Source organism: Thunnus maccoyii, chromosome 19 (genome assembly GCF_910596095.1).
Source record: "Thunnus maccoyii chromosome 19, fThuMac1.1, whole genome shotgun sequence".
In the NCBI taxonomy this organism is placed as follows: domain Eukaryota; kingdom Metazoa; phylum Chordata; class Actinopteri; order Scombriformes; family Scombridae; genus Thunnus; species Thunnus maccoyii.
The window spans coordinates 23,896,061-23,921,497 of NC_056551.1; the positions used below are offsets into that span (position 1 = coordinate 23,896,061).

The 25,437-nt window shown below is 40.1% G+C and overlaps 2 protein-coding genes across 3 annotated transcripts in view; one reads left to right on the forward strand and one right to left on the reverse strand.

The window, feature by feature from the left end:
* The first annotated feature begins 12 nt into the window (after window positions 1-12).
* On the forward strand, window positions 13-9,823 carry wdr41 (WD repeat domain 41). Its single transcript, XM_042394374.1, has 14 exons — window positions 13-217; window positions 358-440; window positions 1,709-1,824; window positions 2,716-2,764; window positions 2,859-2,987; window positions 3,100-3,162; window positions 5,196-5,307; window positions 5,438-5,500; window positions 5,615-5,719; window positions 5,812-5,996; window positions 6,076-6,197; window positions 7,257-7,342; window positions 9,289-9,422; window positions 9,501-9,823. The coding sequence occupies exons 2-14, from the start codon at window positions 393-395 to the stop codon at window positions 9,639-9,641; spliced, it is 1,353 nt and encodes a 450-aa protein (XP_042250308.1). The 5' UTR covers window positions 13-217; window positions 358-392; the 3' UTR covers window positions 9,642-9,823.
* A 651-nt stretch (window positions 9,824-10,474) lies between these two features.
* pde8b (phosphodiesterase 8B) overlaps window positions 10,475-25,437 on the reverse strand; it is a 54,977-nt gene continuing 40,014 nt past the window's right edge. For both annotated transcript variants that reach the window (XM_042394373.1, XM_042394371.1), the window contains exons 14-22: window positions 24,398-24,562; window positions 22,727-22,772; window positions 20,736-20,865; window positions 19,576-19,774; window positions 17,939-18,156; window positions 17,704-17,842; window positions 17,386-17,553; window positions 17,047-17,176; window positions 10,475-13,777 (exon numbers count right to left, since the gene is read on the reverse strand). In XM_042394373.1, the coding sequence (XP_042250307.1) occupies window positions 13,668-13,777; window positions 17,047-17,176; window positions 17,386-17,553; window positions 17,704-17,842; window positions 17,939-18,156; window positions 19,576-19,774; window positions 20,736-20,865; window positions 22,727-22,772; window positions 24,398-24,562 (1,305 nt within the window). In that variant the 3' untranslated portion in view covers window positions 10,475-13,667. The remainder of the gene's footprint in view (window positions 13,778-17,046; window positions 17,177-17,385; window positions 17,554-17,703; window positions 17,843-17,938; window positions 18,157-19,575; window positions 19,775-20,735; window positions 20,866-22,726; window positions 22,773-24,397; window positions 24,563-25,437) is intronic.

The window sequence follows — 25,437 nt, forward strand, 5'->3', positions numbered from 1 at the left end:
TTCAGTCACATGAATGGTTTGTTGTGGTCGGGACTGCAGCAGAATAATTCGCCTTTTTAATCATGTAACTTAATACATACGACATTATCGTAATATTTACAGCTTTGTCAACATTTATCTAATCATCAGAACGACGCGTTACATCAAATTGTGTCGATAATTCAGACGAAAACACAACAACAAGCGAAACGGTGTTTTCTGTTTACGTCAATGACTGGTAAGATATAATGTAACGGTTAAATGTAAGCTAACGTTAGCTGTTTTTGTGCTTTCGGCTTTTGCAAACGTACATGTTAAGCTACGTTTTTGGTTTATATTTAGACAAATATCTGAATTGGCCTCATTGTTTTCCTTCAGCCAACGTTAGTCGCTAAAGAAACGAGGAGGAAGTCATGCTGCGGTGGATTCTCGGTGGTCGGGAGGCTCAGAGCTCCGTGGAGGTGAGATGACTTCGGTACAGTGAAGCTAATGTTTTTAGCTTTAGGTGAAGCCTGCTCTGCCCGCAGCGGTGGAAGAAATACTCGAGATCCTTTACTCAAGTGAAAGTACCAATGTCAAATGATCCATCACAAATACAAATGTCTCATTCAAAATCCTAATTATACAAAAGTATCATCAGCAAATCGTACTTAAAGGATGGTTCACAGTTTTTAAAGTCTGTCTTAAAGGTGCCCATATGAGTAGTGAAAGAGGTTTTCCTTGCTGTAATCATTTCTTCTGTTCATACTGGCTGTTAAAAGATCCCCTTCAATGTAAGTGATGGGGGACAAAATCCACAATCCACAAATTCCTCCTTCAGCGTCCAAATGAGTCAAATCAAGTAGATATCTTTCAACGTTACAGTCTTTTTAGTGCCAAATTCCCTCTTTTTGTTACTATACTTCCACCACAGCTCAACAGAGAAACATAAAGAGGGAATTTGATATTAAAAAGCTTCACATCAACTTTTAAATGTGTTTTTGCACTAAATGACTGTGGACACACTGTGGATTTTGGCCTCCATCAGTTCCATTGAAAGCACATTTGAAGGGGATCTTTTAACAGCCAGTATGAACAGGAGGAATGATTACAGCGAGGAAAACCTCTTCCACTGTTCATATAAACACCTGACTGTTGTTTTAAGACAGACTTAAAAAATTGTTAACCTGTTCTTAAATGTTTCAAATAGAGCTGCAACGATAAGTTGATTAATCGATTGACAAACAAATTAATGTGTATAAATAGTTCAAATTCTCTTGATTCCAGCTTCTCAAATGTGAATATTTTCTGGTTTCTTCACTCTTCTACGATTAGGGCAGCAACTAACGATTATTTTCATCATCGATTATCCTCACATGTGAGAAGCTGAAACTAGAGAATATTTGGCCTTTTTGCTTTGAAAAGTACTAAAATAGAATAATTTAGCTGATTTAGTAATTGATTCATTGACTTATAATAGCAGCTGCACTGTTTGTTTTATTTGTGAGGGGTTACCAGTCAAAAAGGTTTATTTGTCAACAATGATTTGTATTTTATAATCTTGTTGTAATGTAATTTCTTAATCTGAGATAAATGTAGTGCAGTAAAGAGGACAATATTTTTTAAATAAAAAGGAAAAACTGTTAAATACTCAAGTGAAGTACAAGTCCCTCAAAACTGTACTTAAGTAGACTGTCTGCCTGTGAAGCGCAGCCTGTTTGTCTCACTACTTTCCCTCTTATGTCTGCAGAAAAGCCCCGTGTTGTGCATTGGAGAGGAACAGCCCAAAAACTGGTTCACTGAGCTGCAGGTGCTGAAAGGACATTTTGACATTGTTCGATTTCTGGTGCAGATTGATGACTTCAGGTAAGCAGACCACAAACCCACCCTCCCCTCCCTCCCCTCCTCTCCCTCCCCCTCCCCTTTTTTTTCCTCCCTCTCTAACCTCACTCCTCTCTACCCTTGACTGGCCTCTATCCCTCTGTGATTGACAGGAGATCCTCACCTACAGCAAACTTACAGAGCATGACAAGAGCCCGATCATCACCACTATGTGATTGTCTGCGCACAGTACAGTAGAACCAAAAGCCTTTTAATGCCGTCCATGCACACATGCAGGCACACGTATAAAGGGTTTTTTGCACCTGCTCTCCTCTCTCCGCCCTGCTTTTGTGGAAGCGTGCTGCACACTGGCATGGTAGAGTGCGTCTGCATAAGTGCTCAGATTGGGATTTATAAGTACGTGTGTGTGTGTGTGTGTGTGTGTGTGTGTCAGGAGGTGGGGGGTTGCTTCACGCCTGGTCTCCTCCAGTAATAACCCCCTCCTCTGGGTCTCGTCCTCTCCGCGCACAGGTCCGCAGTCGGGGGCAAAGGCCAGAAAATTCTCTCCAGATTGCTTTTGAAGTCCGAAAATGTATCCTGGACAGTTCCTTTCTTCTCATTTTATCTCTCTTTTTTATCCACTCATCCTGTCTGTTGATTTTGGGAACAGGTAGCGTGGATGGTTGAGGGTCAGAGGGCAAGTGAAGGTGGTAAGCCCCAGAACAGATACTTTTTTTTTTTAAGGCTTCTCAGGTGGAAATGGACCTACGGGAAATGATCCCTCACACAGATAGAGATTGTCTGGCTGTGTTTGGCTAGTCGGCCCGCTAAAGATGAGGCCTGCTGCCAAGTGCACATCTCCGCTGAGGTATTTATGTCACGTATAAGTCCAGCTCCCCAAGAAACAACTCATACTTCTCATCTTATGTTTTCCAGATGTGCCTCAGCGGGGGACGATGGCCTGGTTTTGGTGTGGAATGTGGAGGTAATATGCTGCAAGTTGATTAGTTCACATCGCACACAACACAGAGCCACTAATTGCTATTTTTTTTTTGTTTGTTTTTTTGTCTGACTGTTAGACCGGCGAGAGGCTGCAGGAGCTGAGGGGACATTCCCAGCAAATAACAGCCATGACCACCTTCACCTGTGATAACGGACTCATGTCGCACACTTCGCTCATCACTGCCTCCTCAGACCGAAGTCTCAGCGTATCCTCAATCAATACCAAAGGCCGAGCAAACATTTTAAACACTCGCTAAAACCATCTGTATGTGTTGTGTTTTGAATTCAGGCTTGATTCTCCTTAATCTTATTTGTCAGTTGTGGGACCCTGATACAGGCAACAGGGTTCAGACCATTTCAGATCTGCAGTCATCTGTAAAGGTAATTGATAAGCTCCTTCCAGACGTGCACATTGTTACGTAAACATGACGGCAATTTTGCATCTTGGTCTCATGTTTGAATAAATGCTCGAGTCACTTTTATGCTAAAGTCAGTCATAGTAGGTTGATCTAGTGATGTTTCCGTAAAACTTCAAACCCACAAGTCTGAACTGAATGTCATCAGATTAATTAATGATTAATGAAATGCTTGAATTCATCACTTAATTGTGCACACAGAAAAAAAACAGTTCAGAGAAAGAATCTCAAGTGCTCCTGCTTTCTTTGAAGTTATTTTCTACTTAAATTATTTAGAAGGTTCTTCTGATGTCACTTCAGACTGAAAAATCTTTTTTCCCCCCCTGTGGTGCAGGCAAAAGAGGAGAAAAAAAACACCCTTGTATAATAACAGACAAGCACTACCTCTATATACATTCGGTTTTCATTCAGCCAGTTGCATGGATTCTATTATCATCATCTTTGCAGAATTGGAAAGATAAAGCTAATTGAAAAACACGGTAAAACACACTGAATGCTCCCGATACAGATTCTGATATCTAAAGTTATGCACCGAGTACTGATATGATACCAGTGCTCTATTTCTTTATTCTTTTTAGACTTGTGCAGATATTAATGACTGTATATTGCTCCAGACAGTTAGTGAGATTGTGTCTGTGATCTAGTCTATGATATAAATGTATTTATGATGAAGCACCATGCAGGAAGTATCAGCAGTAGCTTAAACATGTGGTCACCTGGCGTTTGCTGAACTGAAACTGAAATTTTCCTGCACTCAGCTCCGAAAAAAGGACGTTTCTGATGTGGGTAATAAATAAATAAATATTGATCGTAGTTGTCACAAGTCTTGTAGTGTGATAATGTACTAAATGTGTAGCAGTGTTTCTGCCTGGTCAAAGTTAAAAAAAAAACTCTGAACAGCTGATCCGCCGCACCGAAACAGGAAACACGTGCTTGAATTGTAATGTGATGGGAATGTAATGTGACTGCAACTTTACACAACAAAATTAACTCACTGTAACAGAGCAGAACAGAAAATGTAAAAGTGTTTAATATTGATTGGCTATCAGTCAGACGTGATCAATCTCCAGTCCCTTTAATAAGGTCAATATCTGGACTGATACTGATGCCAAATCTCTTAACATATTCTCATCCCAACTAAGGTTCCATAAAGGTTACATCTATTGGATTGGGTTGCATTAAAAGTGTTTATGATATTACATTCACCCTCTGCATTTCACCATTTGATATGTTTTAATGTTAAAATAACAATTAGCAAGTTTTCTTGTTAAAATTACCCAACATGCACTGAGATATGTCAGAATGCTGCAACACTCTGTCTTTAATTATCAATCTAATGTGGAACAGAAGCAAGAAGATTATTAGTTCAAGGCCCACAGAATTTTATATTAAAATCCAGTTTAATCTGGCTATTTATGTAATTTCTAATAATCCAAGTTTCCTGTTGTTGAAACTGTATTTATGCTTTGTGCAGTTCAGGGCTTCATGTTGCATCTGGTTTTTGTGTTGATCATTATTCTCTGATAAGAACCAGCCTGAAAAACATCCCACAAACCTTTGAAAAGATTTAAAAAATCATTCATTTAAAGTAGTTTTCAGTCACCACAGCTGCAGATATGTTAACTCTGCTCAGTTCATACTAATATAGAACATATACAGCACATCTCGGTCCCTCATATTACATTTTCTTGGTTATTCCAGTCGTGTCATCAGACTCTGGGCAATTAAGTTTGTGTTGGCAAGATAATGTAACACACTAATTAAAATATTTGACAGTAAAGGTTGTTCTGCCAATTATAATTTAAGATAAAATGGTAATTGCCTCCTCTTGATCTTAGATTAAGGTTAATTGCAGCATCTATAGGTTAATTATATTTGATTTCTTTTCGTCACTGTGATATTTTGTGCGTGTGCGTCCGTGCGTTTGATGCGTGTACCTGCGTGCGTGTCCAAATTAAAGATAGCACATGTCCTTATATTCATGTGTTTTTCTCTCAGTGTTTGCTGGTGCTGGAGCGGTTATGTGTGTGGGTCTCCGGCGGGGAGGAACTGTGTGTGTGGAACAAAGACTTTCAGCTTCAGTGTCACAGACAGAACCACAGTGACACCGGTAAGGAGCAAGAACAACCGTCACAAAACACTTCTCGTGTGTCGGTTGTTGCGCCAACTGTGCTCACCCCTGACACTGCTGTTTGCACACAAACTGATTAATGTTGTTATTGTAATTTGGCATTTTGCAGGAATTACTGCCTTGATAGAGCTGCCCAAGAACTGTATAGCAGCTGCTATGGATAAAGAGATCGGTAAGAGAGAGATGTCTGATCATCTCCTTTGACAGGAATGTATGTTTGTCTCAAATACATGAAATCTACATGGCTTAAAATGAATTTGAAGCTTTATTTTCTATTTGTTTGCAGTGATATACAGGCTGACAGTCTCTACTGATTCCTCTCTGTCGGTGGCTGAGATCCGCTGTCTGTCCGACCACCAGGATCAGATTCGAGCTCTTATCAACGTCAACGGTCGGTCTGTCAGGAAACTCTGAAACATCACCGAAAATCCAAGCGACTCCATTCGATAACTTCTGTTCTGGTTGTTGCTGTGTGTTCCTCAGATGGACTCTTCGCCAGCGGTTCCCACATGGGCGAGCTGATTCTCTGGGACGCGATTGATTGGAACATCCTGGCCTATGAGCACATCCTGTGGGAGGAGTCTCAGGCCTGCACCCAGGCTGAAATACGAATGGGCGCTCCCAAACCCAGCGAGATGTCCATTCAGCATCTGACCACCAACGGAAAGGTGAGGAGGACAGGATGGTGTGAGTATGTTGTTCTGTTATTGTGATCCATGAGATGCTTGATGTTTGTGTGTTTTACAGCTCATCCTGGCAGCTGTGGGCAGTGGTCTGTATGTGTACAGCGTTCTGACAAAGACGGTCGTGGCGTACAGGAAGGTCGCCCACGACTCTAACATCTTACACACCATGCTGCTATCTGACAGGTAAGATATCCGACTCATTCTTATCTCCAACCCTCTCTAAAGTGTGATGGGAAGTACTGATTGCCTCCATGAATGATCTGCTGTGTCTGTGATGACAATAGTCTAGACTCAACAGTGCAACATGCCTGCACTCCATATTTTTATCCACATGGGTGCGCCACTGCCCTGATTTTTTTGCTAGAAATTTTAAAAAATGCAAAGTTCCTATGTGCTGCAGACCGAGACAATGCAGTTAAAAATCTTCAATATATGTCTGTCAGATTTAAAATGAAAGCCTCAGTGCTTTTGCTTCACTCATATAGTTTATTTATATTTAATCATATATTTTTGCTGTCAGTTTATGGTATCTGGATCTATGTTGTACCTGCAAAAACTGACTGAAATTTATTTGTTACTCTGAAATATGGAGACAAGAATTTTGTGTATTTCATTTGAGATGTGATACATTTAAAAATGAAAATTAATAGATGCAGTATCAATAAAATATCAATTTATATTTTTATTAGCAAAAGGAAGCAAATAACATATCAAATACTGATTACATGGCAAATCATAATGTACAATTTCAAAAGATTAATTTATATGACAAAAATTTCTATAAATTTCACCAAAATGAAGTTTTTCTTATTAAAAAGCCAACTAAACAAACAGTATCACTCTCAGACGACCAAAACAAATCAACAAAGTGATTATTTTTCAAATAGCAGACTCCACGAGGTCATGATACAAAATTAAATTAATCCTCAACAACACTAAGATCACTGCAGTGGTTTTATATCTGCTGACTTCAGTTGCCAGTTGTAATGTACCAGTTCAGGCACACAAAGACCTTTATGACCTGTGATTTATAGTTTTTCAGCTGCTCTGTATTCCAGATATCCTGGAGGTGAAAAGACAACACAAACACACATAAAGAGGCCTGTAAAAAAAACAGGAGACTGCAAATCTGTATCCTAATTGAACCTGCATCTAGACATGTGAGTCCAATACAGTCATAGTAGGACTGCTTCAGATTATTATCAGCTGTTAGATTAGACTGTCGGTGTGTCTCTGTTTCAGCGAGCTGATGTCCTGCTCTGAAGACGGCAGCGTGAGAATGTGGGAGATACAAGACCTGCCTTTGCCCGCTGAACCGGCCACTCCAGGTGACACACACACACACACACACACACACTCACACACACACACATAAACATGCAATTTCAGGTCTGTCACAGTTCTGATAGGATGGTAAGTAGCTCACATGCTCTGTACAAACATGCAGACACATCAGGGGAGAAGACTATCGTCCCATTTCCCCCCCTGTGGATTTGCCATCTTATGAAAACTAGATGTTGTTCCTGGTGATAGAACAAAAGTATGAATCAGAAAGTTCAAAGACTGAGTAAAATTGCCTGCACTCAGGTTGTGTGTGTGTGTGTGTGTGTGTGTGTGTAGTCGATTGTCTTGATATGTGGGTGGCTTGGAGGTGCAGTAATGCAGTCCAGATGTGGTATTGTGTATATCAAAGGAAAGTGGACTGCACCAGCGCTCAGAGAGGCTGTGTTTTCTACTTAAGTGGGGTGGTCTAAAGTTGAGTGTGTGTCTGTGTGGTCATGCTGTCTTTGATGGTTTAACTGTCTGCAGTTGGTGTGTAGATGTGGTTTGATTGTGGATACATCTTGGCTAGCGACAACACTCGGGCTGCATCTCCTGCTAATCATCACCACAGGCCAATTATTTGTCTTTAGTTTGTTCAGTGTTTCCAGGAAACCGATCAGAAATCAATCACTTGCATCTCGTGTGGTCTTTTAGCTTCCCTCTGTGTGTGTGTGTGTGTGTGTGTGTGTGTGTGTGTGTGTGTGTGTGCTGGACTGTGGTGTGTCTGTTCATCATCTCCTGCTCTTCTAGTGAGATTTGCACATCTGGAATTCCAGCTCATCTGCATTAACTCATGTTTTTGGCCACTCGGGGCAGCGGAAAACAAGCTGTAAACAAAACATTGACATATTATCACCTTATAAATATATTGATTAGGTGAACTTGCAAACAGTTGTATATTTACACATCTGGCAGACACAGTGCAAATTTAGCATTCATGTATCCGGTGACCTGACAAATATATGTCCAGTATTTAACTTCCTTTTTAGCTCTACTTTGCTCTCCTACTCCATTGAAAAAATATCTGGCTCTTGATTTACGGTCGATCAGAACTGGTTCTGGTGGAACCGCCGGTGGAGCGGAAAGCTAACGGTTACAGATAGAGGAGAGGGGGGAACCAGGGAGAAGTGATATCGTTTCAATACAGGGATAATGGCGCATATTTTCAGACTGTTTCTCCTGGATCATAGTGCTGCGCTCAGTTGTTCACATAAAAAGTGACAAATAGTTGTGTCAAAAATGAAAAGGGAGAGCTAGAGAGAGAGAGAAGTTGAAACGTTGGCTCCTCTCTCACCTCCGCACAGCTGGCCAATAACGGCGAGAAGTGGGCGTTAATGATGGATTGTCAGTTTCGGAAAGTTATAGAAATGGCCTTGCATAGCCCCCCCCCACCCCTAATCTGACATCGGAAATGTGTAGAGGAAGGGGATTACTGAAGATATTCGACCATCTGACAATCACATCTGATGGAGCTCACCTTTCAGCTCTGTTTCGGTCTCTTAATCCTGTGTAAAATATCCAATACTTAAGCTGCTAAATGCTCTGCTGTGTTCGCAAGCTAGTTGCTAATTTTGTCTGTCTAACAAGAGTAGTTAGAGTGAAAAAACCAGTAGATTTACAGTCTGTGAAACCAAAACAATGAGCTGAGAGTTGAGTGGAACTGCAGATATATTTGATTATATCAGTTTTAAATTCAGAGACAGACTATAAAAATATTTTCACCCTCAAACATGTTGAGAAATTCTGGTCGATGTCTTGCTGTGATGATGTAATTCCCATTTTTAGCCGATCCTGCCTGACTTCCACCTCCATCTGAATACACAGAAAAACATTTGTTCATGCAGTTCATGTAACAGCCACTGCAGTACAGAACGTACAGACTCACCTTTCTTATTTATGTCTTCTTTCATTCATTATTCTAAGCTAGTTTTTCCACTCTGCATTAAACCAGGGTTCTTTGGGATGTGGACTTTCGGCCGGTCAAGCAAACAGACCGGTCCTCCGTCGAAGAAGATCATAGACGTCCCAAACATCAGGATGCTGGAGTTGACGGGTGATCTGATCGGACACTCAGGAGCCGTCCAGGTACAGTTTCATCCCATACAAACTAACGTTCCACCTCAAAATACGGCTCTAATAATCCCTTTTTTACGCTTCTGTCAGATGTTCGTCAGCTTCAAGGAGAACGGGTTGGTGACGTGTTCCACAGATCACCTGCTGATCCTGTGGAAGAACGGAGAAAGGCAGTCTCACCTGCGCAGCCTGGCACTTTTCCAAAAACTGGAGGAGAACGGAGGACTCTGACCTTTAACCTTTTGAATCGCTGCCTTAAGAAAGGAGAGTTTGTTGTCGATGTTGTTGATGTTGTTGGTTTGGATGTTTGTTGCAAATCATTTGGATTTACTGTGATGATTGTTTGTTGCCTTATGATTTATGTAAAGAAGTATTTAATTTTTATTTTTCAAACCTAGTAAATACCTCACCTCGGAAACAACATGTAAATAGTTTTATTTCCAGCCTGGAATGTTTTAGAGGTGATGTGATTAACAACTGACAATTACCGTTTTCCAAAACCAAACAGTATTTGTATTATTATCCTAAATGAAAAAGAAAAGCAACAAATCCTCGCATCTGTGAGGCTTTTTTGCTTGAAAAGTGACTGATACAGTTACTCTATTATCAAAATAGCTGCCAATTACAATTCTCCAGATCAACTAATCCTCACAGCTTTAGATGTGATGTCAGCGGAGTAGGACGTCTCGTACCGGACGTTCCCCGTTACGGGTCACATGCCGGTACATTCAGGAGGCTTGTCGAGGCTTAGCGGGTACACTGTCTACTGCTGCTGTCTAAGCACCTTCAGCCCTCATTTCCTGCTCCTCTTCATGTTTGGTGTATGAGCCTGTTTCACGGCTCTTTGTAGAGATTTTGGGTGATTTTTCAGCTTCAAGCTACAGTCAGTCATTTGCATAATTCACCAAACCAAAGCAACCCATTGACCATCAGTTGACGACTGCGAGGGGAAACGTTGCAGCTTCATCCTGCAGGTTTTTCTCTGTGTAACATCTGCACCAATCTCTTTACCATCACCATGCTTTAACTTGGTTAAAGCTGGCTGCTGCCATTCATGTAACAACTTCATATTTAAACGCTTTAATTGTCTCTCACAATACATTTTTTTTTTGTGTGTCTGACAGAGAACATCAAAATAAGACATCATAATCCAGAGAGGAGCAAAATACATTAAACTTCTCAAACAAACATGGTTGATTTTTAAGTGACTCTGACGGAAAGCTTTTGTCACTACTATGCATGAGGCAGTAAAATCCTTCAAAACACACATTACAGTTCTCATGGCCAATAATAATAATGAATGATGGGTTTTTTTTGTTTCCTTCTTTGAAAAATAATGTACCGTTTATAACAGCGCTTTCTAATTATTGTTCTGTTTTATAAATGATACAAAACAACAAAGAGTTGGCACGTCGTCCGCGGCCACAGCCATCAGTGTCAGAGATGAAAGAAACAGAGGAAATAGAAATGACTGTGAGCGATGAAGGCTTATCATTACATAACAAGCAGTTATACAATCTGGTTCTGCCTCGAGTAGAATCAAAGCGAGGCTGTCATCTGATCTAATTGATATCATCACATTCCAGTCATTGCCGCTCACAGAAAAGGCATGTTCGTCTGACATGTAAATCTGAAATATTTAAATTGTCTTTGTGAGTAGAAATCTTCATTATCGGTTAGCAAAAATATCTTCTCATGATCCGTGAGAGCGGTCATGAAACATTCAGAAGTGGAGCCACGTTTCAAGTCGCTGTAAAAAAGTGAATTTTTTTTTTTTTTGTTTGTTTTTGAGTTTTTGGAAATCATCCCTGCAACATATAACACCTCAAAAAAACAAAAAGTTACATAAAGAAATGATGTAAAATGCAAAGCAAAAATCATATATTGGCTGAGTATTTACAGTAACAGCAGGTACATTAGGTAGTTTACAGTGTATTGCAACAATAGCAGACCTAAACAGTGAGACGTGAGAAGATTAAGGCATTGATTAAGACCTTGATCGTCGATTAAAAAAAAAAAAAAAAAAGATTACATCATCATGAATACATTAAACGTGGATGTGATCAGCTCTGTCTCGTTAAAGTGAAAACCGTAATTGTGGGTTTCACGTCTGATCCAACCGCACCTGATTCGGTTTCTGTCCTTTTAAAAACTTCATAGGTGTACAAAACAGAAAAGATCAAACGTCAGGACCAGAACTGTTAACACTGACTCACCAAGTCAACTCAAAAACTGTAGCACAGACCGTAAAGCAACATTCCCAAAGTCATATATATATTTATATACTGTATATTTTGATCTCAAAGGTTTCTTTAAATAAAACATGTATGGCTTTTCTTATATATATGTTTTTGTCTTTAGAGGAGAGGAGGAGATACTTCAACCAACTTTTGTTTCTGTAAAGATGACCAAAGAATAAGGCACCTGTAAAAAGCTCTCTGTGCCTTTGGTTAATACTGTAATGTGCGTTTCCTGGATTAACACACACACACACTCTCTCTCTCACACACACACACACATGTCCTGCTTCAGAACTGGTAATACGTAATGATGATTCAGCTCAGGCAGTGGATGGGTATCTGCAAATCCAGTATTCTTACTTCATAAATTGATTTCTTGGTATTCTCTCTGCTGCTGGCAACAGTGCTCTTCAACACTCACCTTCATGTGTCAAAATACAAAGAAAAAGTGCTCTGAAGGAGACGGGAACGCATAAACTAGCACTGCTGCACTTCTTAAATTTCCCCATTTCTGTCTAGAAATGCTCACTTTTTGATAAATCATTGTCTTTTCTACTCCCAATCACTTTAGGGTAATAATTTATTTCCTGTGGATCCCTCTCTGAAAGATTTAATTTATCTACCACTTCTGCAACACCCACTTTCAGCCACTAGAGGGCAGACATATCACTCAAATCTCATAGCACGATGGCCTTTAAAAATAATGTGCAACTAGATTTCTCCCCCCCCTTAAAGAAAGAGCCAAATGGCAGCAAGGTGTATTGTGGCAGAGGGGTTTGAGATACAGTAAAAGTGGTTTAAGAGAAAATATGTGAGAGCAGGAGCTGATAAGTGTTTGGAGCAGACAGCCTGACTCTGCAGCTGCTGTATTTTTACAAGCTGGATCTAAAACATGGTTCAGCTGCTCCTTCATACGTCTGTCAACCCGCTTTGAGGTCCGTTTCAACCTTGAACGTACAGCTACGTGCTACTTTAACAGCAGCACTGCAAGTATATTGTTAAGCTTCTTATTTGGGTGTAAGTGTCTACAGTTTGTGTCCTTTCCAGTGTCACATAACTGAATATGCAACATCTGATATTTTTGTATTGAAAGCTCTGATACAGTGCAATTCTTTTCCTCCATTTGTTCTGACACGGAGGTGGTTTTGCGTCATTGCAGGAGCATAACAGTAGGTTTACATAGCAACAAGATCTTCACAGTCCTTCCTCAATCTCTCCTCTGTATGTGGGACTTTGTATTTAGAAAACCTTCTGACTGGACCCTGGTACTTGGCTAACCAGCAAGGACCTCTGATTGCTAAGAATTTGGTCCCTGACACAAGTCAAAGTGTCTCTCGTATTGTATGACTGTATCATAGCTCATAAGAATGAAAAAAATCCAGCTGAGCACCTTCACAAGTTTTCAATCAGTGCATCTAGCTTAGGTCACCAACCTCCTCACCACATTGCTTTTACACCAACAGACAGATGCAGAATGGGAAATATTTGTGAAAAGAAAATTAACAAGAGAGACAAAACTGCGAAAAGCAAAAAGTAGCAAGAAGGAGCTCGAAATTAAAAATGTCTTGATTAGCTAAAGTGCAGGTTTCTGGTGTGTTACACTGTATGGTACAGATTGTCAGGTGAGCCATGAGGTCCACACAGTTTCATAGAGGTGCTATAAGGAATACTTAACAGAGCCATAAAGTGGCAACAGAGAGTCGACAGGGAGGGGAGAGGGAGAGGGGGGTGGGGGGGCTTCAAATGACAACCTATTCTCCACTGAACCACACAAGAAAAGAGGCTGTGATTTGAGATGGAAATAGCGTCTCAGTGTTCATCAGCCGGTGACGTCTGCTCTCAGGGTTCCCCCGGTCGCCCAGCTTCAGGTTGTGAACGTGTCCTGGGTTAAACGGGAGGGTACACAGAGCTCCGTCGAATCACAGCTGAAGAGACTTAATTGTTCCACCGCGGGGCCACGTTCGCTGTCATACCCTGCTCAGAGTGACGGATGAGAGGAGGCCGGACGAGGGTTCGGTCAAGAAGGAGGGGGAGGGCGAAGGCTCTTACACTTCATCTCGTCCAAGCTCTTCCAGTACTTGTAATTCTCCGACAGGTGTTCCATGAGACCAGGCAGGCTGGCGAAGGCTGAGAAGAGATAAAGAGGTTGAGTTGAAGAAGAAACGAACAAGGACGCACATACAGTAGCCGTGTTTTGGTGGATTAAATATGACCATATGTACATTGAAACTGATTTTGTTCCTCATGTCTATACTAGATATAAGAAAATCCCTTCATGATGCAATTCCAACATGGAGGACAAAATCCACCGTCCTTATTCTGTACAAACATGCAATCAAAGCTGAAGCTACAATAATACTTCAGCAGTCTGAGTCAAAAATCAAGTGGGTATTTCCTAAAGACAGAGAGTAGTCTTTATTTTGAAATTACTTCCTTTTTTAAATATGCTTCTACTGTGGCACAACAAGAAAAGGGAAACAAAAAAAGAGGGACTTTTGTAGGGATGTAACTAACGACACTGTCAAAAAATAGTGCAAAAACAATCATCACAATTTTTCCAAGGTGAAATGTCTTAAAATGTCTTGTGGAGCTGCAGCGATTAGTCGATTCGTTAATTAGTCGACAGGAAATTAACTATTTTGATAATCGGATGATCACTTCAGTCATTATTTAAGCAAAAAATTCCCAAAATTTGCTGGTTTCAGCTTCTCAAATGTGAAGATTTGATGCTTTTCTTTGTCATACATGATAGCAAACTGAAGGCGTCACCTTTAAAGGACCAGTGTGTAGGATTTAGTGGCATACAGGGCTCATTCTAAGGTAACTAAAACACAAAAATTCTTATTTTCAGGTGATTATACACTAATTACACCTTTCACTCTGGCAAATTAAAATGGTCATTTTGTATTTTCTGCCATTTTATAGACGATAAACGATTAATCAATGAAGTAATCAACAGATTAATCAATGACAGTAATCGTTAGTTGCAGCCTTAACGGTCCAAAACACAAAAATATTCTGTTTACAATGATATAAAACCAAGAAAAGCAGCAAATCCTCACATTGGAGAGGCAGCAACCAGAGAATAGTTGACATTAAAAATTAAATACAAAATGACTGAAACGATTTTTTAAATTAAAAATTGTTGCAGATTAATTTTCTGTCGATCAACTAATCATTTCAGCTCTAGAATTTATTCTGTGCTTTAAAGACTTTGGAAAATAACAACCTGATTTGACAAACATTGACTGCTGCTGCCTCATATTAGCTTCAGGTGTGATTGTATGTTTACTCAGAATGAGGACTGTGCACTTTGTCCCACATCTCTAACATTAAAATCACATTATGAAAGAATTTCTTCAGAGCCAGCATGGACAGCGGTGAGTTGTTTTAAGACAGACTTGAGAAAATGTGAGCGTATCCTTCAAGGCTTCTGTAAAAAAAATTAAATTCTTCAGGAACAAACCCCTACAGTGAAATGTCAACTGACAAGACACCTGCTCATCAGTCATTTCCTGTTATCGTTCCACATGAGCTATTAGGGAGGAAGATGTGTGTTTGTATGAGGGTGTTTGTGTGTGTGTGTGTGTGTGTGGTTAGTTCATGTACAGTGGTTAATGTTATGTACACTCTGCAATGTTGCTCCCACATATAAAAAAAACAAAAAAAATGAGACAGCTGGGGTTGAAAGGTCTCTCTGCCTTTTCTCTCTCTCTCTCTCTCTCTCTCACACACACAGCGTATGTTCTGCAGTGTTTGTGTTCTTGTGTTGTTTACATCCTGATTTCCGGCTTGTTGTTGGCCCGCGCTGCATCTCTGCTCGTAGCCTGGAACTAACAATGACCTTCACTGTGACCTCAAAATGACCCTGGTGAATTGAAAGCGGCTGCGTGAGTGTTTTTGTGTTTAGGTGTAAGTGAAGTTCTGCTTGACTGCTCGTCCCTCCCCGAACCGAGTGATCGTAAACCCCCATCCCCTCTCATATTTTCCCAACTTCCCACTCCCCTGGCGCCCTCGCAATTTCTCTCCGTCCCACTGGCATTTGGAATCTTTCCGTGACATCAGAGCTGTGTTGACAGTAAACAAGTTCCCTCTTGGGGAGACTAAACTAAAAGAGAACTTCAGTGGGAATGGGGAGCTATAAGGACCATACTATCCCTCCCCATTTCTTGTGACTCCTCCTCCTCCTCACCGCTTTCCTGCATTTTCCTATCCTGCGATCTGCCAAGAAAAATGAAAAAGTCATAGAAGGCTGGAGTAAATTTTTTTGGGGAGTTGTCTCTGAAGAGCGATATTTCAAAAGGTTGTTAAAATGTGGTTTAGGGTTGCAACTGAAATGGAAATCCCATCAAGGAAACAGATCTGTATGAGGATCAGAAAGTCTCTGAACTTCTTTGACAAAAAAATGAATATTTGACTGCATACAAAGCTAGTAAATGAAACTTGAGTGAAGATTTTTTTTTTTTTTCCCCCCAAAATCAAACCCCCTTGTTTTCAAGGTCGAGAATGAACTTTGAAGCTTAATCTCTGTACTTCATTTAATCATAAACTAGGGAACGAAACTGCTTGGACTAATGGAGGATTGCTTGTGAGCTTGAGACGTTTATCAAAAAGGACGGAACATTTGCAATCAACTGAGGATGTGAAACAATATTCATTATAAACAAACTTGACATCAAACATACTGTACAGAGTAAAAGCAGGTGAGGAAGCATCACCAGGCAAACAGGTACTTTAGTTCTTTGAAAGTAAACATTTTAAGCATTTAAAGAGGACATATCATGCACATTTCCAGGTCTGTATTTATATTCTGGGGCTCTTCTGGAATATCTATACATAATTTACAGTTAAAATAACTCCTTATTTATCTTATACCGGCTCTTTATGCAGCCCCTCAGTTCAGCCTCTGTCTAAAACAGGCTGTTTTAGCTCCTGTCTCTTTAAGGCCTCCTGATCTGACGTCATCACGAGGAGGAAGTAGCAGTAACTGAAACCCTGGCTTTTGACTTTCAGGGAGCATTTTTATACATGTTCACCTCAAGGTTTGTAACTTTGACCATGTTTAACATAGACATTTGACATCATAACATTATATAAATCACAAAAAAACATGATATGTCCCCTTTAAAGTAGTGCGATTTGCTGTAAATAACTTTAAACATAAACTGCTGCCTGTGTGTCTGACTCACAGTCTATGACTTGTGACCCTGACGTTTTACTAACATAATCAGACTTAATAGTAAAATGTACACTAGCTTACTTGGGAATAAAGTGGAAAAGGAAATGACTAAACACGGAACAGTACATATAAACACCCCACACACACAGAGAAAAGCAAAGAAGAGAAGACACGCAAGCACACCAGCAGAGAAAATGAACGAACACGTTGTTCTTACCATCCAAGGCGTCAAACATGTCAGTGATGAAGTAGTCGATGAAGGAAATCTGAGATTTGGGCACACTACAGGTGTTTCTGTCAAACACTGGCATCACCACCGGCAGTCCTTGTCTCTTCTCCTCATCTGTCTGCAGGGAACACACACACACACACACACACACGCATACACACATACGGATCATAATGAGGTAACAAAAGCAAAGATAAACGCACACTCAAGCTAAATCTGCAGCTCGGGAGATGAGGTGCCATAAATGTGTTTAATTATACAAAGTGAGACAATGAAAACAATCCGAAGAAACAAAAGAGCGGGGCTGCGTTAGCGACGTCCACACACCTGTGCAAAGTACTCCTCAGAGATCCGCCCGGCCCACTCGATGCAGAGCTCGAGCGGCCTGCAGGGGTTTGCCACATCTGCACATTTGATCAACATCCTCTTTATCAGCAGACGGTTCTCTGGAGAGTTCCTGATGTTGGCCTGACCCTCACAGTCGCTGTTCATGCTCTGTAGGAACGACACGAAAAACATAAACATCTGCACATATAGAAAAAAATAATATATGCACGCTTTTCAGTACATACACAGTAACCAGACCAGCAAAATAAAGCTTTACTGCATTTTGAGGCCTTTCTAGGAGATTTAATTGAATCTTACACTTGTGCTGGTCTCTTCTATGGCGGCCATCGGCTTGTTGACGCTGTTGACGAATTTGCTGACGTGCTCAAAGTGTCTGGTCATCTCTGTGGCCAGCACCATGTCAATGATGGCCTGCCGCAGCGTTCGGAACTGATTCCTGTCAGCAATGAAGGCAAGAAGAGGATAAAGTAAGATTTTGAGTCTTTTGAGTGGTGAAAATATTAAAATGGCCCCGATAACTGCTACGGCCGACCTGTCGATGTTCTTGAAGATGTTGCTCTTGCTGTCTCGGACGGTGAGCTGGAAGGCGAGGGCCGCGTGGTGGCTCTCCAGCACTGCGGTGTCGTTGTACAGGATCGCCAGTTCACTGCTGGCGTTACACAAGAAGGAGTTGGTCCTGCCCGGGTGGTCCACATCGTGCACTGTGGCTGCTATCAGCGCGGCCACCTCGTCCAGCTGGTCCAGACTGCTCTGAATAAAACACCACAGACACAGAATCATGTCAGTACTGGACTGAATATATCACTCTGTACTGTGGATTGCAGTGGTTGTACATGCTTTTCATTATGTTGATTGGCTTTTTTTGGACAGCTGGGGTCTGTCGTGGATGATAATGCTAATAAATCATGTTCAGAACAGAGCCAGAGTACACAGAGATAAGTTTTACACCATATTTGTGTTTTCATGGACTTTAACAGCATCCCTGTAATCTTTGACATTTTGCAGCAGCTCACTCAGAGACTCAGAGACATATTTTGGCCATCTCGTTATATAGAATATGCTTTGGTATGATGTTCTGTTCAGTTACAAATGCTAATAAAATGTATACACTGGTTTAAACACATCTAATAATTCATATATGTATACAAACATGTCAAATCATTTTTTTTTTTAAAGTTTTCCAAACAAGCACATGTCCAAAATTTGCAGAAGCCAAAAAAACAGGGAGTTACTTTTGTTTATTTTGGTGCCTTAGTTCCTTGTTAGTTTACATAATCCAGATTCTTGTAAGCGAGGTTTTGCATGTGGGTAAATTTATTGGGTAAAATTTATGTAGCACAAGTCAAGTCAATTTTATTTAAATAGCGCAAAATCACAAAATCACAATTTTCCTCAAAGGGTGTTACAATCTATACAGCAAACGACACCATCTGTCCTTAGACCCTTGAAGAAAAACCTCCCAAAGAAAAGCCTTTAATGGGAAAGAAGGAAGAAACCACAGGAGGTGCCCTCATCAATAAACATCTTTTGTCTTTGACATAATCAATAGAAGTTATGACATGCATTAAATGTTTCACATTAGTAGAATGAATACTAAGAAAGTATGTTTCGTAGTCATTGTATAGCACATAGTATATTTAAAACATTGCATTCGGTTGTGATGATTAACATATGTTTAACTCAAAGTAAAATATATGTTAATATAATGTGGAGGATCTCTGCAGCTGTGGGGGGAAGGAACAACCTGCTTAAGCTTAACTGAGCGAATGACTAAAGCAACAAATGGAGCATAACGTTATTTCAGGCAGAGCACTGAAATTGTTGTTGCATTAGCTGTTTTTCATTAGCGTTTCATTCAACTTCACCCTCAGGAGCTCATTCATCAGCTGCTTGGCTACCAGCTGACTTGGTTTTGCTGCTAAAAGTGAAGTAATATATTTTTTTTGCAGTCTGCTAACATCATTCTCTGCAACAACAAGACACTTTACCCACCACCCAATTTTATATCCTCAAGTGCGAGTGTTGTATTTAACTTTTTATTGCAACTTCAATGCTCCAATTTCTGTCTAAACACACTTTATAGTTGCTATTTATGTTTGTGTATATAGTATTCTATTTGCATATACTGCGAGTATGTCAGTCATTCCAGATGTGTGTTTTTCCTCTAACCTTGACTCTCTCTTTGCGCAGGAAGTAGGCAGTAGCGTGCAGCACGTCTGCAGCGTGTGTGGAGTTGTGGTAGGAGTTGGACGAGTGATAGCTGGCCTCAATGAGCTGGAGCCAGGAGCGCAGCGAGGCCTCCGAACAGTTGAGGAACTCACACACTCCGAAGCTCGTGAAGATCTTCAGCCCGAGGTAAGTCAGCGGTCTGCAGGGATCACACACAAGACAGTGTTAACGGACAGATTAAACACCAAAAGTAATGTACTTTACATTCATGTTTTCCTAAAATTGTTCTAGTCTTTTTGCTTCTTCATGGCACATTTGCTATCCTGTCTTCTTGCATCTTTATCTACTATGACTGTGATTATTAGTTGAATATCTTTACCCTGTCATCTACTGAGGTACTATAGTTTTAAATGTTAGAGAAGTTGACTTTCTATAGGTGGAAATATTCTTAAAGGAACAGTTTGACATTTTGGGACTTATACTTTTTCGCTTTCTTGCTGGGAGTTAAATGAGAAGATCCATCCTCTCATGTCTGGAGAGAGTTGTATCGATCTATCTTCTCATTAAGAGTATTCTCAAAATGTTGAACTATTCCTTTAATGCTTGTATTTTATGAAGTAAAATGACAAAAACTATTTAGTTTCCTTGACCGTTCTCATAAGAGGGAGAAGATTTAACCACTTTTTTTAAGGTTAACAGATATCATCTGCCAATTCTGAGGATGCAAAAGACAAGTGATGTAACAGTTATTATAAATGTATTTGATCTGGTGTTCTCATTCACATCAAGATTACAGAGATAAGACTGACATCTCTTAAACGTTCAAAATTAATAGTTTAAATTCATCCAGTGGTTTGAGATTTTGAATTTTTAATATCCTCTGTAATTAATTCCATTTATATGGTTTAAAGTACTGGAAGGCACTTTTCCAAAGTCCAGTATTCACTCGCGGTGTATCTTGTGATCTGGTTTGAGGAGCAGTAGTTTTAAATTGTGTGATTTACTGCACCGAAACAGCTTTACTAGGAGACACTCATAAACAAAAATGATATCCACAAACAAATGAACTATCTGCTGAAATGATAACTAAGTGAAATCGTTTCCATTCTGGACCCAAATTTAAAGTCTTCCTCCTCGTCTTGGCTCCGTCGTCTCCGTACCTCTTGTGTGTAGCCGCCTCCAGCTCCAGGATGTTGAACTCCCAGCACTCCTCATCATTCAGCATCTCGGCGATGGACGGAGGGACATCATTCAGAGTGATCGGGATGGCCAGCTGGCTCTGGCTCATATCTAGGGAACAAACAGGAGCGTGCGCACACACACATACACAGCTCAATGTGATTTGACCATAAAAGGGGGCAAACCAAGAGGGAGCGCTGTGTGGGATTTGACAGATGAATAAATGAATGACTGTATCAACCTTGGCTCTCTAATTTCTATATACATGTGCAAACACACTGACTAAGTGTCTTACTTTGTAAATCTGGTCCTTTGAGACCGCGGTAGAAAGATGGTGTGAGATAAGATTGTTTAAAGAACTGTATGAGCAGAGCTGAGATAAGGATACTGTTTCCAACTTGATGAAGACAAAGACCGTTTCTTGGAACATAGACCCTTGATTTAGATCTTCTCTGAGTTAACTTGTCTTGTGACTTTAATCATCATAATGGGGTTACATAACAAGCTCAAATGGAGAAATTCACACTGTTGAAAGCTAAAAGAATATTATTCACTCAAGGCAGCAGACCTCATGTTCCATAATCTCAGTGGTGATTAAGGCCACAGGCTACAACTCCTGCCTGTTCTTGACTCACCCTCTCATTAACATTAAGTGCTGTTTGGCTTGTCTTAGTCATCTTTTAGAGTGTGTAAATTACTGAGCTTTAGAGGTGCTGGTAGGTGTATTGTTGAACTTTGGACAGAACCAGGCTAGCTATTTCCCCCCTTTTTCTAGTCTTTATTCAAAGCTAAGCTAACTGACTCCTGGCTTCATAATTAATACACAGACATGAGAGTGGAATCAATACTCTCATTTAACTCACAGAGAGAATCAAAAACATTTATTTCCCAAAATATCAAACTATCTCTGTAAAGGATAGGTTCACAATTTTTCAGGTCAGTCTTAAATCAACAGTCAGGTGTCCATATGAACACTGATATAGGTTTTGTTTGCTTCAATCATTCCTCCTGTTCATTCTGGCCTTTAGAAGATCTTCTCCCAACACATTTACAATATAAGCGACGGGAGACAAAATCCACAGTCTTTGTTTTGAGTGAAAAATGTGTTTAAAAGTTTATCTGAAGATAATATGAGGCTTCAGCTGTCTGAGATAGTCAAATAAAGTAGAAATCATCCACGTTTACAGTTTTTTTAGTGCCAAATTCCCTCTTTGTGTGTCAGTGTTTTCCTGTTCAGCTGCGATGGAAGTATAGTGACAAAAAGAAGGAGTCTGGCAGTAAAAAGACTGTAACTTTGAAAGATATTGATTTGATTTGACTCATTTGGACGGCTTACTTTCGGATAAACTTTTATATACATTTTTGCACAGAAGGAGGACTGTGGATTTTGTCCCTCATCACTTACATTGTAAGATCATCATGAAGGGATCTTCTAATGGTCAGTATGAACAGGAGGAATGATTTCAACAATGTTCATCTGGCGCTATTTCTTTAAGAAAACTGTGAATCTATTCTTTAATCTATTCATTTTTCCAGGAACTCCATCTTTATAATCATCTTTAAACCAAGCTATGTTTACTGATTGACTTAATGTGTATTATGAGAGCGTTTCAGTCGTACCGTGAGTGAAAGGCACTTAATTACATCACAGTCCCTGCACACCAGTTCACCCACACAGGAGTTTCCACTTATTCCTGATTGGGCCTCTTCTCAGAGCTGTTAATCTTGCTGTATCTGTACACGCAGGATAACTTAACACCTTTTTCTCTCTTATTAGCACATCAAGTTTGGGGCGGAGATAACCAGCGTATGTCCGCCCCAACTTCAACCTGACGATAAGTCAAATGAACCGCAATAAGTGAAAACACCTGTGAGGGTGTGCAAGGCATTTAAGAGGTAATTATGACATTGTTTTATATTGATACATGATCAGTGACATAACGTGATGATTCGTGGGTGCCTTAAGACTTACTTTTCGAGAAAACATACTCATTCCCAGAGAGTCTCCGCAGCCCATCCTGGAGAGAAAATAAATACAGAAATGATTCAGTTAATTAAAACTATAAAAGGAATTATGAAAAAAGTGGTATTTGGTTAATCTCAAGCTAGTAACAACACATCATTGAACCTGCATGAACTGATATTTTGGCCACTTTGGGGCAACGGAAAAAAGCTGTGAACACAACATTGACATTCATTTGGAGTCGTGTCCACCTGGTGAACAGAAGTCCAATATTCGCTCTCTTTTAGCTCTGTTTTTGCTCTCTACCAACTCCTGAGGGAAATATCTGGCGCTTTAGCTGTTAAATGTTCCACTATGTTCACCAGCTAGTCTACAGCTAACTGTGTCTGTTTGCGGTTTGGTGCTGAGCAGGTAGTGTAAAATTTAGAGCCTATTCTGTGAAAACAGCTGCCTGCAGCTGGACAGCTAAACAATGTGCTGAAACTCGCTATAAATCTCCGTTGGAGGGGAGCTGCAGAGTTGCTGATAATTCTTTGTAGGTTCACCACTACAAGTAAAACCTCTTATATTACATGCTGTTATCTGATACGCTATTATTATAAAAATATATATTATAAATATTAATATACGCTATAAAATATTTTCTGCTAAAAAAATCTTTACTATTAACAGGAATAACAAGAATGGCAGAATGAGGTTAAAGGATAAGGCTGACGTTTTTTTTCAAAAATTTCAACAAATCCCATTAAAAAGACCAAAACCAACAATGTGCTGTCCATATCTTAATACTTTCAGACTTCCCCTCCCTGTCTGCGGCAAAGCCCCTGGCCTATTCTCTTCTACTGAAGATGTAAATCTTAAAAACGGCTCACAAATATATTGTAGTTGCAGTAGTCTCCCAAAACAGCGGGGCACTATAGTTTTTAGCAAACGTTATTCAAACAGTGCATTTGTTGGGGACTATTTTCAGCTGTGGATTAACACACATTTAGTTGGCAAGTATTTTGGCAGCTGGCCAGTGTATGTGGGATTGACTCGCTCGAACTACAGTGTACATGTTCGTGGTAATGAAGGAACATGTCACCTTGTGCAACAGTGTGGCTCACTGATGTGTTTTTAGAGCTCTTTGGCACAGAGTAATAAGCTGCTATACATCAGGCTTTGGCTACAGGAAAGATACTTGTTAGTATGATTCATTTATTGTTGGTTATTGTTGATAGTTTTGGTCTTTTCATGGGTTTTTTTTGACTATAAGAAAACAAAGAATATTGCCAGCTTTATCTTTTAAATTGCCCAGGATCCGTGGAATAATTTGATATACAAAAGTTCTTCTTGCTGGAAGTTGATGGATTTGAAAATGTACAATCAACTTTGATTTCATAACAGACATTGACATCTGCGTACAGTGACTCACCCCAAAGTTGGACTTATTCAACAAATAAGAAAAAAAAAAACATAGCCTCTCTTGGCACTCCAAAAATACACATTTGATTTAATTATGGAGGGCAAAGAATCCTTGGTTCAACAAGAATGCATGTTCAGTTTCATACGCATGAGGTAAGAACATTTAAAAAAAAAAAAGACTCTTTCTAACCTCTCCTTATAAAGTGTTTCCAGCATCTATACTTACGAATGAACTCAAGCGCATACACTGTATGAAATATCTACACTGCCTCTTACACTCATGAGCCCCCCAACCAGGTCGTTGGTGTGGGGGTCGTCTTCTTTGGAGGCGAGCTGAGGGGAGTAGAGCTCAGTGGTCCTCAGGATCTCCAGCACACGGTCAAGAGCCTCCGCCACCGTTACCGGACTGCTCTCCTGGGCTGCGTTGATGATGTTTATTACCTGGGGAAGAGGAAAAAGAAACAAAAAAAAGTCCCTTTTCTGCTGCAAAACAGACTCTACATACAAACAAATGCAGGGAGACCCCTCTCTGCAGGAAATGCCATAACAGAGTGCTCCTTTCTTTGTGCATGTGATGCTGGAGAAATCTCATCTGAAGCAAAACAGCTAATAAAGCTGCTTCTCAAACACAAAAGAGCATCACAGGACTCGCAGCGGGAGGTAGAATGAGACAACGTGGCATACTGTACGCTGTATATGAGATCTCAAAGCACTGTATGATCCAGCCTACAGCCTGACCTTTACATTACGACAGCAGAGTCATGGAGGATTCAGAGAAGCCCTGATCACAATAGCAATTCTGAACATTCTCATTAAAATTTGAAGGACATAAATAAACGCTGTTACAAATCTCCCCGTATTGACAACATCAACCATCAATAGCGGTGTGGAACAATGAATCCAATGACATACTGTGGTGCTCTTTCATAAAAATATTATTAATTCTGTAAACAATTCTAAGAAATGTTGCTTCCTACAATGCACAAACAAAACATCATCTACCAAATAATGTCAAACATTCAGTTTCACCTCAAAACAGCTTTTGATTTGGAATATTTTAATTCCTATTCACTCTTTTCATTCTTAATCTATATTTTGGTGAGAAGTATAGACGCCAAATGTGACTTCCTGATTAAAGAGTGGTAGTCAATCAGAATTACTGACCTTTCTTAAAGTTGTTAATTATTGTAAAATACACTGAAATCATCTCAGCAATAAGAGTTGGACGGGGTTTATGTTTTTGTTTAGTCTTTGTGTCGATAGGTAGGTATACACAGGTATATTATGCAGGATTTGTCGGCCCCTCTTCCCCGGCT

Coding starts and splice junctions, on each gene's coding strand:
- wdr41 (XM_042394374.1), top strand. CDS start 393: ATGCTGCGGTGGATTCTCGGTGGTCGGGAGGCTCAGAGCTCCGTGGAG. Junction 5,997..6,075: donor ATCTGACCACCAACGGAAAG/GTGAGGAGGACA, acceptor TGTGTTTTACAG/CTCATCCTGGCAGCTGTGGG. Junction 6,198..7,256: donor ACCATGCTGCTATCTGACAG/GTAAGATATCCG, acceptor TCTCTGTTTCAG/CGAGCTGATGTCCTGCTCTG.